The following is an 18,491-nucleotide window of genomic DNA, read 5'->3' as shown; positions in this document are numbered from 1 at the left end:
TCATGCTCGTTTGTTTACATGTTGTCTGTGGCTGCTTTTATGGTATTAAAGCAGAGTTGAGTAGTTTACAACACGGACAGGAAGTGATTCTCCTCAGTTCTTACTGCTGCTCAGCACACTGCACATCGCAGTGACATGGTTGTAACTCAACAGCATCTTGAATACCATATAAATCACCAAGCTTTAAATACATTATTATTACTAGTGTATAGCCATCCTTTCAAAACAAGAAAACTGGACTTCTAATGTGCTTTGAAGGCACAGTGGAGTGTCAGTTATTTTGATAATTAATTAGATAACAAAGAATCTATACCTGAGCTAAAATACAATATATGTTGACATTACCAATAGAAGCATTCATCTAGTATTTCACTCACAGGCAAGCAACTGTCAGAAAAACTAGAAATTTAATCTAGAAATATCTCAAATGAGCAGAACTTCTTCACAAAATAAAAAATGAAAATGAGGGTGCAACTGAAATAAGTCTAAGGGACTCTCGTAACCCCATCAAGGAAAGCCATTTACTGATGGCGAGTTAATTGTATTTGAGTGCAGCAGCCAAAGAAATGTATCCAGGGAAAGTAAAATTGTTTGAGACTGTTGGCCTTTTGGAAAAAACAGTTGCTCAAAAAGTTTGGGACACTGGGAACAAAATCAAGTCAATTAAAAAGGTAAATGAGTCTGATTCTTGATGAGTTGATAGATGTTACTACTACTGTTCAGGTCTTATTTATTTGAGACATCAGTGCTGAGTTTGAAGTTGCTGAAGAATTAAGCTTCTATGAATACTCTGCATGGAACAACTATGGGTGAGTATTTTTAAAGAAGTTGAGAAAACAATTCTTTACAACCTGAAGTGGAATCTGCTATGATGTGTTACACCTGATGGTGGTAAAAGATACGTGAAGTAGGAAAAGACCTGAGCCTGGGTGGCTCAGTCAGTTGTGTCCAACTTGGGCTTAGGTCACGATCTCACAGTTTGAGTTCGAGCCCCGCGTCGGGCTCTGTGCTGATGGCTCAGAGCCTGGAGCCTGCTTCGCATTCTGTGTCTCCCTCTCGCTTTGCCTCTCCCCCACTCATGCTCTGTCTCTCTCAAAAATAAACAAACATTAAAAAAAAAAAAAAAAGACCTAGTTGGGAGAAATATACAGAGCTTGGTAAAACCTGTGGTTATTCACTCCTTTCTTCACCAGCAAGTTCCCTGCAGAAGATATTTGAACCTGCATGTGTTACTGAACTAGTGGTGTCAATACTAAGTTTCATTTGCTTTCATGGCTCCTAACCACCCTCAAGTCCTTTAATTTTTGTCAGAAATTGAACTTGAATCTGAATCTGGCTTGTTCAACATGAGTTTGATTTGCTTAGTAATTATCAAGTTTGATTGCAATTTTTCTTTTAAAAGAAAAAATTTTTTTAACGTTTATTTATTTTTGAGACAGAGAGAGACAGAGCATGAACGGGGGAGGGCCAGAGAGGGAGACACAGAATCTGAAACAGGCTCCGGGCTCTGAGCTGTCAGCACAGAGCCCGACGTGGGGCTCGAACTCATGGACCGCGAGATCATGACCTGAGCCGAAGTTGACCCCTTAACCGACTGAGCCACCCAGGTGCCCCTGATTGCAATTTTTCGAGTTCAAGGTCAAGACTGAAATTTTTCTTAACAAGAGGAACCACTCTTAAACATTATTCTAGAACACTGAATGGCTCTGGAAATTAGCTTTTGCTAATGACTTGATAATATTTCTTAAAGGTTTTAACCTATAATTATAAAGCAAACAACTTTAATGTGAAACTGCGGTAGTCATTTCAACAGACATTTGAATCACAGTACCTTTTGTTCCACATTTCTCATGCTGTCAAAAACTAAAACAAGAAACAAGATTTCCACTTTCAAATTAGCAGTAGAGATATTTTCTGTGTTCAGCATTTTTTCGGACCTTGGCAAAAATGCAAAGGAAATTTACATATTTCAAAATCTATTTACCATAATTGAGCTTCTACCTAATGTTCAATTGGAAGTGATTAATGTGCTATGTAATGACATGCTAAAAGGCAGGTATCAAGGGAAGAATCTAATAGAGTTCTACAAATGCCTTCCAAGTGATGAATATACCCAATTAAAATCGTATGCTTCTGGATTGGTGCCAGTATTTGGTAGTATATATCTATGTAAAAAAAGACATTTTTAAATCTCATCACAGATAACTATATAACAGGTAATCATTTACAACTGATTTTGATAGGAAATACTTAGAACCCCAATTAAAGGAACAAGGAGCTCTTCTTGAGCTACAATGTAATTAGACACACTCAATTATATTTTGAATTTTGTTCATTAAAAACAGTGTGCTAACTTATTTTATCACAAAGCCTAAAATATTTACTGTCTGGCCTTACAGAAAGGTTTGAGGACCACTCATCTAAATCACTGATTACAAACTCAGATGCCTTCAGAAGCAAGTAGGTAATATAAACAGGTGAAGGCGATAAATGGTAAAAAGTGTAGGAAAGTAATGAATTAGAGCCATCATCCCTTATCTAAAGGCACTGAAAATTGATTCTGAAAATCAACCAAAACTATCCTCTGCAAGACCTTGGGGGTTAATTCAGTTTGGGACTTCTAATTTTCTTCCCTCCCCTCCAAATGAAGAGTGTGTAGGTCATGGGTCAGTATGCTTCCTGTTATGAACCAGATACTATTTTAGGCTTTGCAAGCCATAAGGTCTGTGTTGCTGCTCAACTCCATCATAGTGGTACCCCAGAGCAGCCATGGACAATACATGCACTATATGCCAAAACAACTTTCATTTATGGACAGTGAAATCTGAATTTTTTATGCTTTTTACTTGTTAAAAAGTATGTATTTTGGCTTTTTTCAACCTTAAGAAATGTAGACAATTCTAGCTCATGGAACATACAGAAACAGGCACCAGTTGGATTTGGCCAGGGGTCCATAGTTGGCCTTCTGCTCTAGGTGAAGAGAATTTTAATTTGCAAGTAGGAATGGGATTTTTTTTCCTAGTATTGTACATTGACATACTAGGTTGTAAATACTAACTATGGGTACAAATGATGTTCTTATTCATACATGTAAAGTGGTAAGATTCTTGCCTCTATTTAGTCACCCCTTAGACAAAATATGCAGTATATAATTGTAAAGGAAATGGAATCCTTAAAAGCCTCAATTAACATTTTAACTTCTCCCCCCTTTTCCCTCAGAGTGGATAAGTGAATGTACGATTATTTCATTATTTAAATTTAGGCCCATCCTGAAGTTTTTAATGGGATACCTGGTAACTGAACTCTTGATGTCCACTAGAAAATGACAGGTGGAAAGCTCAGTAGATCCATCTTTCTAAAAATTTTCCCCCACATTTATTTATTTTTGAGAGAAAGAGAGAGCATGAGTGAGGGAGGGGCAGTGAGAGAGGGAGACAGAATCGGAAGCAGGCTCCAGGCTCCGAGCTGTCAGCACAGAGCCCAGCACGGGGCTTGAACTCACAAACTGAGATCATGACCTGAGTCGAAGTTGGACACTTAACTGACTGAGCCACCCAGATGCCCATAAAATTGTTCAACTTTGTTAGCTTTTTGACAAGTTTTTCTGCCACCTTAATTGGATTTTGAAATGATCACCTGACCACCAGTTGACAGCCTAAAGATAACATCTAAGAGAATTAGATCAAATATTTATTGAATGAAATTAAATACTAATAGTGCATCCTGACCATGATGTAAACCATATTCAATACCATTAATATCTGCTTCCCAAAGGAAGGTAGTTAATAGTCAAATCGTGTTCTACATAATGAATTTCTCCCAAGGATATAAACAAGGTTAGTAAGTTGATGTCATTTATATACCATAAAATAACTAGACACTTCATCTTTAAAACTTCCTGGAAGTCTTAGGAAGTTTGACTACTCAGACTTGATTCTACACAGCTGTTGTTTATAAGCTTGACAGTTTGACAGTCATCTCTGGAGCATTGACTTCTGACCACTTGGGTTCAAATCCACTGTGCTACTTTTAAGTTGTATTGACCTTTGGCAAGTTAATTAACCTCCCTATGCCTTGGCTTCTCCATATGTTAAAATGGGTACAATAATACTAGCAGTGTAAAGACTAGATGATAATACACAGTGCATGAAATGCAGTGCTTGGGGCATAGGTATCACTGAGTAGTTGCTAGCTATTGTTTCTGTGCTAGTGTTGTACAATGTTAAAAGACTTAATTCATGTAGAAGAAAGATTTGTACAGCATTTTGTCTCTGAAAGAGGAAATCACTGGGAAGATAGGGGATAACCTCATTAATTCAGGATATTTGTTATTTAGTGAATTTCCAGTAAGTTACCTTTCACCATTCCCTTTGATCTAATAGGGTTAGTTAGCAACTTATTTGGCCTATTGAACAAGGTATGGCAATAGTAAGGGCAAAATATTTACAAATATATAAAGGTTTTGGAATTCAATTTATTTGCCAAATCAGATGCAGGCAATTTCTACAATAAGGTAGGTTTGAAAAAAGTTTTGAAAGCCTTTGAACTGTTCTATTAATTAGTTCATTTAAATACATTATACAAGGCACTAAGAACAAGTAATAGTGTTTCTTTTGTGAAGACTGGATACTGTAATTTGGCAGCTGAGTACAGCAAAGCCTTAACCCTAAGCCCAGTGTTCTCACTATTCTTTGAACAGATTTATAGACTGTACTTAAAACCCTAATCCTCAATTGGAGAATGCTGATAGATATGAAAAACAGGACGCAGCCTGATAGAGTATAGATAGGAATAGACTTTACAAAAAGGTTTCAATTCTAGCTTTTTATTGACTTGTTTATATTATCTTAGCCTACTCAATTATTTGATGCCTTGGTTTTCTGTTATCAAAGACAGTTAGAACTACAGTTGACCCTTGAACAACACAGGAGTTGGGGCACTGTTACCCAGCCCCCGATACACACATTGGAAAATCCACATATAACTTTTGACTCCCCCCAAAACTTAACTATTAATAGCCTACTGTTGACCAGAAGCCATAACAAACATAACAGTCAATTATACATATTTTGTATATGTTTTATACACTATATTCTTACAATAAAGTAAGCTTAGAGAAAAGAAAATGTTAAGAAAATCATAAGGAAGAAAAAATACTTTTACAGTACTGTACAAAAAAAATCCACACATAAGTGGATCCATATAGTTTAAACTTCTTCCAGGGCCTATTGTAAAGATAAAGATATACCTCTAAAATTAATATTTTGACCTGCTTAGTCAAGTAAGATGGAGTTGTTACATAAGGATATTCCACCCTAATGTAACCACAAATCTTGTTTCACATAACTTTCCTCCCATGAAATTAACATCTGTTGTGATGGACATTTGATAGGAAATCCCTTAATTTCCTTGAGAAAGTATGTCCCGTACCCAGTGGTCTATGTAACAGACTCGTGTAAGATTGAGATGCTACAAATATCCGTCCTGTCCACATCCAACTCTAAGCAAAATCCTGGGTATACCAAAAGCCTTTGAAGTTCCAACAGAAACTATATCAGAGTCTGCAATTTACTCTGGGAAATTTCATTTAAAATGTATCCATTCCAGTCTCCAAGGTTTCATCATAAAATGAGCTCACATTTGAAGTGAAAGGTGCCATTTAGGTATTAAATTTTATTAACTTATTTCTTTGAATTTGTCATTAAAGCAGGTTAATACTCTCATCTGGTTTATCCTAAGTGTGGCTCACAGCTGGGAACTATAATACCTTGATCGAGGTTGTCTCACTTTCCACTGCTCAAAACAGGCACTGAGTCCTTAAAATTGAGAGAACGGCATTATCATAGGTCAAGTTTTACTTGCCACAACCTGCTGGTAGAAGGAAATATATCCACTTGTCTGGACTAGTATTAAGAACATTGGGGGAGGGGGGGGAAGGAACATTTTATGAGAAGAAATAATAGACTTGGATATTAACACTAAATGTCGTATTCAAAATGGCATTTTAAAATGTGTTCAAGTAAAACACTGTAATAAGAGAAAAACCACAAAAGTTAATATAAAGTCTAGCTTTATTTTTAAAAAGATTTTACAAGTCTGTCAACCTCAAGCATACATAGGTGAATTATTCATATCTTCCATCAGATGAAGTTTACAGCTTCAATCCCTCTCAGAAAAATATAAGTAAAAAATAAATCTTTTTCACATATATTTGCCCACTATATTACTCAGCTTAGTTCTGAAATTTTCTCTTATAAATACTTTAACACAGCTGCTAATGTGGTGGGACTGTTGTGGTGCAGCTGCATTTAGCTATACTTTTACAAGTCTGCTTTACTTTTGCTAGTTCCCTGGTTCGGCTCCAAGGTCCAAATCTTATAAAGAAGAAATAAAGGTTAACTGGGCTGCCAGAAAAGCCCACTGAATGCATCCTGTAGCGCTCTGTGACAAGCCAGAGAAGAAGTATAGCCTCCAGCGAGATCCTGTGGAGAGGCAGCTCTGACGTGGTTTAAATACCTAAAACAAAACGAAAAGTGTAGCATTGATATAGAAAGCATATATAAATTGGTAACATTTTTAAAAGCAATAGTAAAACTGATGCAAATTTTAAAGAGGAATTCTGAGACTGAAATGTTCAGACATTCTAAATGCATTACTATTTTTTAAAAGGAAACTCACCAACTATATATAGAGAGCGCCTAAACTCGTTTAATTGTTGAGTTTATTGTAAAGCAAATTACATTAAGATCTTAAAACAGCTCTCAAGGAGATTTCAAAAATAATACTGGCTATTAAAATGCCCACTGTTCCCAATTTCTAAATGTTTACTTATTAGAGAGCACACACAGGGGAGGGGCAGAGAGAGGGTGGGAGAGAGAGTCCCAAGCAGGCTCAGGGTGACAGCGCAGAGCCCGATGACACCGGGCTGGATCTCAGGAACCCTGTGAGATGATGACCTGAGCCAAAAATCAAGAGTCAGGTGCTTAGAGGACAGAGCCACCCAGGCATCCTTCACTGTTCCCAATTTTTAGAAATTACTTGTCTTGTTGGCTATTGTTTGGGTACCTCACTGCTAGTCTCCTTCTGGCATACTCTTAATAAATAAATACATAGTATCATAATACTATTGTATTAATATTTTACATAAATATTGAATGTTTTGCATAAATGTATTCTGAAACAAATACTTAAATGAAGGAGGGTTGAAAAATATACTAGTTACTTCAAATTTACTTCAGTATTACAAAAATATATTGTCTCCTTCCTCACATGAGAAGTCTCTGAAAGCCTGATTTCAACAGAATGTCCCAATTAGTAAATACAGAAGTCTTTTGAACTGTCTCAAAAGACAGTGTAACAGAAACCACTTTTCTCCAATCACACATATATTATTTAGCAATTAAAACTCTCTACCTTGGTAAAGGTAGACAAACAAGCCTAAAATATGGGACAATCCTAGACAAAGAAGGTCAACTTGTTAGCATGACTAACAGCATCGTTGGAAAACAAATATTTCCAGCTTTGCTTTAATGCCTAGTTTAAGAAACCACATTGTTTCTTCAGGCCTCAGGAAGTAAAGGAGCTTCACCCACCTTAGAATTACGGGTATGGCAAATGAATAAATCAGGTACCAGAACATTTTAATAACTTGGAAACTTTTCTACTCATTCATTCAAACTTCCTGTGTGTCAAAGTCTTGATGCATGAGCAACTTATTATTTCTAACATAATAACAAGTCTGTTTTTCATTTGTATCCATGTTTAATAAGGTTGTGTGATTAAAAAATATATGGCAATATAAGAGGCCAAAGAGAAAAAGTGGCCAAAGTAAGACGCAACATAAGCTCCTGGAATTGGCTATAATTTATTCACACTACCACAAATCAAGGTGTTAATTCTTTGCTTCTCTGCCAAGGGTGAAAGGGGAAAGCAGAAGGAGAAAGGTAATATTTACTGAGCAATGATCTACAAACTTTTTTTTTTTTTAACGTTTATTTATTTTTGGGACAGAGAGAGACAGAGCATGAACGGGGAAGGGGCAGAGAGAGAGGGAGACACAGAATCGGAAACAGGCTCCAGGTTCTGAGCCATCAGCCCAGAGCCTGACGCGGGGCTCGAACTCCCAGACCGGGAGATCGTGACCTGGCTGAAGTCGGGACGCTTAACCGACTGCGCCACCCAGGCGCCCCTCTACAAACTTTTTGATAGTATATTTATAGCAGTAAAAATATTTGAGCATGCATTTCCAATATTTGTATACTTATTTATAAATTATATACTTAATGCATTAATATATAGTGAATAATTATATAACATACTAATATAGAAGGATATTATAAAATATATATGAATATTCAAAGGAGATAAAAATATTTCAACCAAAGTTCTAATATTTTCTCCCTGTATCCGTCTTCTGTACGTTGGTGAATGTACCCCACTTTCGAGGCTGTTATTAAACAGTCATTGTCAAACTCCTGATAGAACCTTATGTCCCATGGGATTTAAACAGGGATTCACCCACCAAACCTACCACATGGACAGAAGAAATACCTGCTTATTTCACCCCAGGACACAATAAAATGTCCACTGTTAAGACTGTGATTGGGGCGCCTGGGTGGCGCAGTCGGTTAAGCGTCCGACTTCAGCCAGGTCACGATCTCGCGGTCCGTGAGTTCGAGCCCCGCGTCAGGCTCTGGGCTGATGGCGCAGAGCCTGGAGCCTGTTTCCGATTCTGTGTCTCCCTCTCTCTCTGCCCCTCCCCCGTTCATGCTCTGTCTCTCTCTGTCTCAAAAATAAATAAAACATTGAAAAAAAAATTTTTTAAAAAAAGACTGTGATGCATCAGAAATGATGTAAATTAGATAAGTCACCTCAGAAGTCTAAAAATCAACCTGGAACAGCATAAAATCCATTTCTCTCCACTGAGATCTCAAAAACCATCACACAAATAAGTAATATTTTTACAAGTATCTTGGAAATGAAATGTTCCATTCCTGATACAAGTTTCAGGTAAGTTTTATCCATATACCAGACACTACTATATTAACCTTCCTTTCCTCAGACCCTCAAAAGAAAAGGACAGTCTTCGATCCAGTGGCTGTTCTCTCCTGGCAAAATTCAGGTACCACCGGAGAATGTCTGTCAACCTTAAGAAGCCAACTATCATGAAGAGAATTGGTTTTCATAGCTGTAATAGAAACCGCTGTGCAACTAGTTGTTTTGATTCATCACATTTTGGTACAACTTGCTTCTGGGAAAGTTGAGTCATACCATTTCTGGCTTGGCAATTCAAGCATAAACTTGAAGTGTACATACAGCTTTTTATATGTTATCCTGAGAAACCTGAAACAGCTGCACTGCTGGCAGGAAAACACAGGACCACCAGTAAAATATCCAAAACAGTTGCATCTTTTAATTTATGACCGTGCACTGTTTCCATAAAGAGTATATAAAACAGTTCAACATTTTATAGGTAAAATGTAATAAACAGTCATACTCATTGATGCCATAAATGTGTAAAAAAAGTTTATTTAAAATGATTAATTAGTGTTCGAAAATAGGATTTCTTGAACAGTCATAATCCAGAGCAATGAACAAACATTTTAAAATTTTAGTTATTAATGCTAAGTTGTAGATTCTTACTGCCAAAATCAAGTCAATTAAAATTTCTTTGCATAGCACTGAAGAAAATACACTTCCCTTCTAGCAATCATTTACATTAAACATGTCTGTGAGTATAGTTCTTTAAAGACCTGGTTATTTACATTACTGTTTTTGATCTCTAGGGCTACACAAAATAGTTACTGTTAAATATTTCAATCTATTTTCACCATGGCAACTTACATTAATTCCAATTTAAAAAAAAAAACCATAATTCATTCTTGGTACTCAACTGTGGGCTTTTATTTTCTAGGTATTTTAACTTAACGTTCTTAAACCCTTTAATTATTGTGGTACACCAAAGTATTGTAAAGGATCTGACACGCTGAAACCACACAATGAGAATTTAGCATTTTGCCTGCTTTTTCACATTAATCCCCATCTGTGTTGTTTTAATTCTTTCATGACCATTACAAGTACATCACTGAATAGGATTCCTGGGGTTTCTGGCAAAGGTCAGTATCATTTCATGTACACCTTTATATAACAGAATGAGGAAGAAGTCTTAGCCAAATTTATTTCTAAAAGTCAAGCTCAGTTGGATTTTGGAGCCTGGAGGTAATTGCTCTGACTATTTAGCCAATCCCAGGACAGTATTTCTGTTTTTCATGGGTTTATTTTAAATACCTGTAAATCTTATAAGCAGAAACCAGGAAAGAAAAAGAGGTTTGCTTACTTTGGTATCTATACCTTATTTTTACTGAAAGCAGACTAAACTCAAAGCTTTAAAAATCATACCTTTGATTATTTTCTTAATAAGACTAAAAAAAAGTATGCTTTCAAAAGCATGTCTAAGATAATTCCTGTACAAAGGGCATCTTGTGCCCTAATTTATACTGTGTCTAAAGTTGCTTTCCTTTGCCATTACCCATCAAAATCCCTTTCAAACAGACTTTGGAGGAGGGGGAGGAAAAGGAGGCAGTGGATCCTGTGAGAGGAGTAAGAAAGGATTAAGCATTCAAAAACCACACTTGAAAGTTTGTTCCTGAACTTTGATTTCCTACACTGTCATTTTCTTCTGTTACATTTAGCAGCTTCTACTCCCAAAGAAGGTGGTATAATTTACACTTAGCTTCAGAAAGACTTCATTTACTCAGTCCTTTAACATAAGAGAGTTCCTCTGAGATTACTCTTTTACTATTTCCCTTCCTTTAAAAGCCCTATATCGACCATCTGGCTAAAGTCTTGGACTCAGCTCATTTTAGTGCTATTCAACAATGCTTTGAGTCCTCAGCTAGGGGCAGAGGGCAGGGGCTGTCACTCAAGACCGAGAGGCAGCACTCTTCCCCTCCAGTCATAACCTCCTCATGAAAACCCTTGAAACACTTTGGCTCTAGAGAATCAAAGAATCTTGAAATTTAAATTGAAATTAAAATGTGAAGTTCATATTAGTTTCCTTTACCTCAAATTACCAGGCCCAATGGGCAGTTAAAAAAAAGAAAAGTCCAAGTTTTTAACTCTATAGTGGTTCCCTTTCCTAAGAAAGGGGGTGAACTCTAGAGCCTAAGACCTTCTTTTCACAAGTGGGCCCATTTTTGAACCTGAATTTAAAGGCACTATGCATCAAACAGACCAGTTCCAAGTATTTCTGCCTCCCAGCCTACAAAATTCAAATCTAAGTGCCATTAAGAGACATTAACCAGCTGATCTCAGCTGTCGAGACCAAGAGCTCTTATAAGAAATTCAGCCAAGGCTATAAAAGATTTACATGAACAACCTGAAGTCTATCTCAATAGGTTTAAAAACAATCAGAGTAATAGTGTACTCAATTATCACTAAAAAGCAGCAACATTCTGAAAACTGAAATTAGTGCTTAGGTGCCCTAACCCAACCATGATGTCAGAATAACAGACAAACTGTCTACAGAGGGAAACTGACAATCATATAGTCTAACATAAATGAGGAAAGCAATCCAAGTCAGAACTACTGTCCATAATTCTGAGGGCAGTTTGATTATAAAAACACAAAGCTTCATGAACTCCAACCAAAATATAACAAACTTCCATAATCATGATACTACTCTTCACTTCATTATCTAACCTGCATGTGAGAACACAAATTGAATAAACTATTAAAGCTATTTTCAGATTTATACTATACACTTAGAACTCTAGTAACCAATTTATCCCAGACATTTAGACCATCTGAACAGCAAAGCTCAGATTTAGAAATTAAAAGCCACATGGTGCCCAAGTGTACAGCTGAATACAGATTGCTCAAATAAGCCTTTCTGAATTATAACTAAAAGTAAAGTGTGCAATTTAATGCTATCAAATAACACACTAGGCATTTTTAGGACAGGGTAGCTGTTACTGAAAGTTAATGTAACTACAAAGTGAAAGGAACACTTCCTTGATTTGAGTGTAAGTGACTGAACACATAAAAGATATAGCTATTTAAGTGTAACATATTCTATGATCAATTTTTGTTGGTAGTTCTGGATATATCAAATGATAGAACGCTAAGGATAGATTCCATCTGTAGAATACAGATAAATACAAGAGTATCTCAGGAATCAGGTGCTATGAGATATACTCGAATAGAGCCATGAAAACAGATAATAAAGGATGGCCATATATATCAAATGATTTTTGATAAATCTTAAATATACTCCTCAAAGTAAGAAGATGTTTATCTCAGTTATGTTTAGCTAGTTTCAGTATTATTCTAAATGCTTAAATGAGATTAAGCAGGAAAATGGTATAAATAATGTTTTTACTTACTGATTCTTAAAACATTATGATACTCATTCCTATGAATTTATTCAAAATAACCAGAGGAGAGAAGGGAAGGCAAAGTTTCATGAAAAATCTAAAAATAACAAATCATATCAGTCATAAAAATAACAAATCATATATAGATTTTGTATGTCCCAGTGAGGGACAGGTGTCACTTCTGTGGTGAAAATATAGTAGAGATAATAAAAACAAATATCCTAGTTTCTGATTTTCCTTTTTTTTAAATTTATTTTTGATAGAGAAAGAGACACTGAGCGGGGGAGGGACAGAGAGAGAGAATCCCAAACAGGCTCTACACTATCAGCATAGAGCCCAACATGGGGCTTGACCTCACAAACCGTGAGATCATGACCTGAGCCAAAATCAATAGTTGGATGCTTAAGTGACAGAGCCACCCAGGAGCCCCTAATTTCTGATAAGTTCCTAAAAATTCTAGTGCCTCATTCTGGCTTATTTAATGTAATTTCTTACTGTGAATTCCATGTAACAGACGTATACCAGATGTTTCATCATAACTTTATACAACCAGGATGGTAATTTTTCCCCAAAGGTGGGACAGACAAAATGCAGAAATTTATATGTATGCAGTGTATTCCTTCTTCAAAAAATTAAAACAAATTACTGAGTGCCTACTATATGCCAGGTATTGAAGCAACTCTGAGAATAAAACAGAGAGCAGACTCCATATTCTCATGGACCTTATAATTCAGCAGAGAAAAAAAGATGTTAAATAATGAATATTATGAATGAGAAAGTCAGGGCTCTATCAGTGTAGATTAAAAGGAAGCCAGTATGAACAAGTTCAGAAAAGGTCTCCCTAAGGAAAGGACAGTCAGATTCAGACCCAAAGGATGAGGAAGAGTTAGTTATTAGCAAGGCAAGAGGAATAGAGCAGCAATCCAGTGCAGGAAGAATGTAGCGGCAAGGCATCATATTGAGAACATGGGGGAAATGTGGCTCCAGGTCAACATGAGGCTGGAGATGCTGGCAGAAATTATCCAAAAGAAGACCTTATAGGAAATGTTAATAACTGTGAATTTTATTCAAAGGGCAATGGGAGCCACTGAAAAGTTACTGTTAGGAACCTGGTTATTTAAGCTACTTTGACTGTACAATGGATGGGAAAAAAGCAGGAGTCAATTAGAGAGAGACTCCTAAGAAGAATGTTTCTCTATTCCAGGCTTAAGATCATGTCACCTAAATTAGGGTGGTAGCAGTGGTAATAACCAAAAAAAAAAAAAAAAAAAGGACTGGTTTAAGAGATATTTAAAAGCCAACTGAGTGAGTGGATATGGGAGCAAGAGAAGAGGGGAGGAGAAACTGGTGTCAAAGTCAACTTCCAGCTATCTAGTCATGTGGAACAGGGAATGTGCCCTCACAGAGGCAATGGAAAACTGGAAGAGAAACAAATTGGTGTGGGAGAGAAGGGAAGGGAAAGATCATTCGTTTAATTTTGGAGTTAAGTCTGAAGTGATTATAGAACAGACACATGAGTGGATATAGCAGCTGGATATATGCGCCAAGTGCTAAGAAGAAAATTATAGAATGAAGGTAACAATTTGGGAGTCATCACTATTTAGATGGTATCTGAAACCATCAGGTAGATGCTAACATTTAAGGAGACAGGAAAGAATGAGAGAAGAGAGGGCCTAAGGCAGAGACCTAGAGAACAACAACATATATATAATATGCCAAAAAACAAAAACAAAAACAAATGGTGGTGAATTTTATGTGTAAACATAAAATTACGTTGAGTGGGCCACAGGATGCTCAGATTATCTGGTAAATCATTATTTCTGAGTGTGTGTGGAAGAGATGAGCATTTAAATTGGTGAACTACCCAACAGGAGTAGGTATTATCCAATCTGTTGACGACCTGAGAATAACAAAAAAGTGGAGAAAGACTGAATTTCCTATGGATGACTGAACTGGAACATCAATCTTCTCTTGTCCTGAAAGCTCCAGACTGGCGTCTAGACTTGATCTGGCACCTACACCATCGGTTCTCTCTTAGGCCTTTGAACTACACCACTAGCTTTCCTGAATCTCTAGCTTGCAGGCAGCAGATCATGGGCCTTCTCAGCCTCCATAATCACATGAGCTGATACTTATAATAAATCTCTTTTATCTCCCTCTCTCTCTCTCCCTCCCTCTCTCCCTCCTACTGGTTCTATTTCTCTAGACAACCTCACTAATACAGAAGCTAATATTTTTTGAAGTGAAGGGTGTGTTCAGGTGTGGTAAATGATGCCACTCCATACTAATGCCTTATGCACTCTCTTCCCCTAGATTTTCAAAGAAGGTAGAAACAAGGAAGGTTAAGCCACTTGGAAAGGTGTTAGAACCTGCTACTTGTGTCTGACTCCTTCTTGTAATTTTAAGAATAATGGCAGAGACAGAGATGTGAAACCTATTAGATTTCTCCATCTAGGGCCTCTTCATGGTATTTATAGCAGTAATGTTTCTTATAGCAAAAGAACAAAAGAAACAACTGAAATATCCACTGACAGAAGAATGGGCAAATTGTTACTTACACAGTAGAACAGAGTACAGCAGTGGAAACAAAGGATATACAGCTTCACGCATGTATCAACACTGCTGACTTTCATAAACAATGCTAAGTAAAAGCAAAGACAAAAAGCAAGTTACAGAAAATATGTAGAGCACAGTTCATTCATATAAAGCTCAGAAATGCAAAGTACACATGGAATGTATAGATATGACCAAACTGTAAACAAAGCAAGTAAATGATAATCAGCAGTTTCAGGGTGACTGAATCTCTGATTTGAGGTGGGACAACAATAAAGAGAAGAAGAATGCATGCAGAGAGGACTTCTACAGCATTGGTTATGCTCCATCTCCTAAGTTAATGAGTGGAATTCAAAATACAGAACCTGAAGGAGTAGAGGAGGGAGAAGCAATGAAAATGGAAAAAAATTAGGGGTACTTTGGTGGCATAGTCAGACACCCAACTCTTGATTTCAGCTCAGGTCATGATCTCCCTGTTCATGGGATCAAGCCCTGCATCTGGTTCTGCACTAACAGCACAGAGTCTGCTTGGGATTCTCTCTTCTCTTCTCTTCTCTCTCTCTCTCTCTCTCTCTCTCTCTCTCTCTCTCTCTCTCTCTGTCCTAGTTTTCTCAAAATAAATAAACTTAAAAAAAAATTAAAGGGGCGGCTCAGTCGGTTGAGGATCTGACTCTTGATCTCAGCTCAGGTAATGATCTCCTGGTTTGTGGGTTTGAGCCCCACATCAGTCTCTGTGCTAACAGTGCTGAGCCTGCTTGGGATTCTCTCTCTTCCTCTCTCTCTCTGCCCCTCCCCACTCTGTCTCTCTCTCTCAAAATAAATAATTTTTTTAAAAGAATGGAAAAAATTCAGCAATTGTTTTATTATTACTCTTTGTAAAATTATGTATCATATATTTTTTCTATGTATGAAATATTTTTTAAAAAGTAGTGCAAAGAGCATAGCCATTAATCCAGTACACCATCTGCATGTAAAACCAACCATTCTTAGTTGGCCTTAGTTTCATAAAATATTACTACTTTGATTCCATTTGCAATAATTCATGTTAATTATAATAATTTATCTTAAAATATGTTTAACACTGCAATATGTTACATTCATATTGTTCTCTGTACTGTTTTAGTGGACTCTGGTTTATGAGCAAGGTGAATACATTAATTTAAGATAGGGAAAGTTAGTAAAATCAGATTTATCTGCAAAGAACCCTTTGAAGAATACACACCTAAACAGCAGGCCTAAGTACTGGTTAAAAAGCTGATCTACTAAAGCAGCAAAAACAAAGTGGCAGATGAAATTGGTTAAGTGGTCAAGGAGACCTCAGCCAAATTCCTGATAATCTAGAATATTCCCCATAATGCTGCTGCAGATTTGTATTTCTTTACCAGAATGAAACATACTAGGGGGCACAGCTCAGTGGTAGAGCATTTGACTTCAGAATGAAACATACTGAGCCTTCTGTAGCTAATATTAAGGGAACAGCTTAGATGGATAAACCAAATCCAACTCTTCTCTCTGTCCAATGTTAGTTAGTTAAGCACCCCCTAAATTTGCAGAAGAACTGTCCCCAGTGGTGTGGGTTTTTGTTAAGTGCACTGTCTAAATTAAATATAAACAACCTCAGTCCCCTCTCCTGTATCATTTTCCTTTTCTTCACTGTACCACCACATTAATACATAAAGACATCATGGTTTAGTAGAAAGGACAAAGACTTTGGAAACATACACTTAGGTTTGAATCTCTCCTTGAACAATTACAAACATGATTTGGAAAGTGCTTTAATTTTTCTGATCCTTATTTCCTCATCTGTAAAAGAAACAAGGAGGCAATACCTCTTCATAGTATTTTTTAGAGGATTAAACAAGAAAATGTGTATATTACATCTGGCAAAGAACAGATATTCAATAAAGTATATATCCCTGACCATCCTACATATTCTCTTTGATACTATTAATACAAAGTATACTCTCACAATAGCCCAAATTTCCAAAGTGCTTTACTTTCTGCTAATTAATATGTACCTCTCCTTTCCCAACTCTGTGACCTTCCTGTCTCTTCCCACATCTATTTCAACAATATTTAATAGTTTTGCCCTCTCTGTTCCCCCTTTCACTGTACCCTAATTATAAAGATTCAAGTGGAGGTTTTGTTTATATTTTTTACATTAGTCAAAAGATAAGGAGTAGTCCTGCTTGTTCATCTTTTATCACAGGACACTAGAATAACCCAAGGATGCCAATACCTTCATATTAAAAGACCAATGGGGAAATTTGTATATAGAAATATATATATATAATACATTTATATATACATAAACATATATGCACAGATCTGTATTTCACAAATACTAGCACACTCTAGTACGTTTTATTTCAAAAGTTAAATTGCTACATTATTTCCACTCTAATATCCTGCATTTTGACTCTCATCACCATTGAATGGACATTTCTCTGTTCTCATCCCCCACAACATCTTCCTCTACCTCTCGTTATCTGGAGACAGCCTCCAGCTATAAAATGCTCTTAGCTTGTGACTTCCATAAGAATGTCTATAATTTGGGCCACACTCCTACTGCTTTCACACAGGATTCCTCAAATTTCTCTTTTCCACTTGGCTCCTAATTACTAGTTTTCTTCTTGGTTTACCTCGTCCTTCTTGGTTTACCTCGTACCTTCTCCTATTCTTTTTTTGCTATTATTTAAATTTCAGTTAGTTAACACACAGTGCAATATTGGTTTCAGGAGTAGAATTCAGTGTTTTATCAGTTATATTCAACATCTGGTACTCATCACAGGTGCTCTCCTTAGTACCCATCACCCATCTGGTATATCCCCCACCTACCTACCTCCATCAACCCTCAGTTTGTTCTCTATCGTTAGGAGTCTCTTGTGGTTTGTTTCCCTCTCCTCTTCCCTTATCCCATATATTCATCTGTTTTGTTTCTTAAATTCCACATATGAGTGAAATCTACGGTATTTGTCTTTCTCTGATTGACTTATTTCACTTAGCATAATACATTCTAGTTCCATCCGCGTGATGGCAAATGGCAAGATTTCATTTTTGATGGCTGAATAATATTCCAGTGTGTGTGTGTGTGTGTGTGTGTGTGTGTGTGTGTGTGTGTGTGTATCTCCTCTGCTTCTTCAGTCCTCACTGTGACTATATCCAGTTGGTTTTGCACCTCAGTTACAGCATTTTTTATTTCAGCCTGGCTAGTTTTTAGTCTTTTATCTCAGCAGCAACGATTTCTCTGGTGCCTTCTATGCTTTTTTCAAGCCCAGCTAGTAGTCTCATGACTGTTGTTCTAAATTCTTGTTCAGATATATTGCTTATATCTGTTTTGAGCAAGTCCCTGGCTATGATTTAGTCTTGACCTTTCTTTTGTGAAGAATTCCTCTGTCTTGTCATTTTGCCTAAGTTTCTTTCTTTTGCATGGTTTGAAAGCTTGTTATGTTTCCTGCACTTACAGTGTCTTGCTTTTCCTTAGGGATGGAGCATATTCTATCAGTTTTGTCTGGTCCTCCAATTTTATTCCTGCTCATCAGTAACTTGGAAGGATCCTGGCTC

General features: G+C 36.8%; 1 protein-coding gene across 2 annotated transcripts in view; it reads right to left on the bottom strand.

The window, feature by feature from the left end:
- Nucleotides 1-6,053: 6,053 nt before the first annotated feature.
- Nucleotides 6,054-18,491, bottom strand: part of MNAT1 (MNAT1 component of CDK activating kinase) — a 216,098-nt gene continuing 203,660 nt past the window's right edge. For both annotated transcript variants that reach the window (XM_047860983.1, XM_047860981.1), the window contains one exon: nt 6,054-6,516. In XM_047860983.1, coding sequence (XP_047716939.1) covers nt 6,396-6,516 — 121 coding nt within the window. In that variant the 3' untranslated portion in view covers nt 6,054-6,395. The remainder of the gene's footprint in view (nt 6,517-18,491) is intronic.

The sequence above is a fragment of the Prionailurus viverrinus genome, chromosome B3 (assembly GCF_022837055.1).
Source record: "Prionailurus viverrinus isolate Anna chromosome B3, UM_Priviv_1.0, whole genome shotgun sequence".
Lineage (NCBI taxonomy): Eukaryota > Metazoa > Chordata > Mammalia > Carnivora > Felidae > Prionailurus > Prionailurus viverrinus.
The sequence above is the reverse complement of the archived record's forward strand: the minus strand, read 5'-3'. Positions and strand labels throughout refer to the sequence as shown.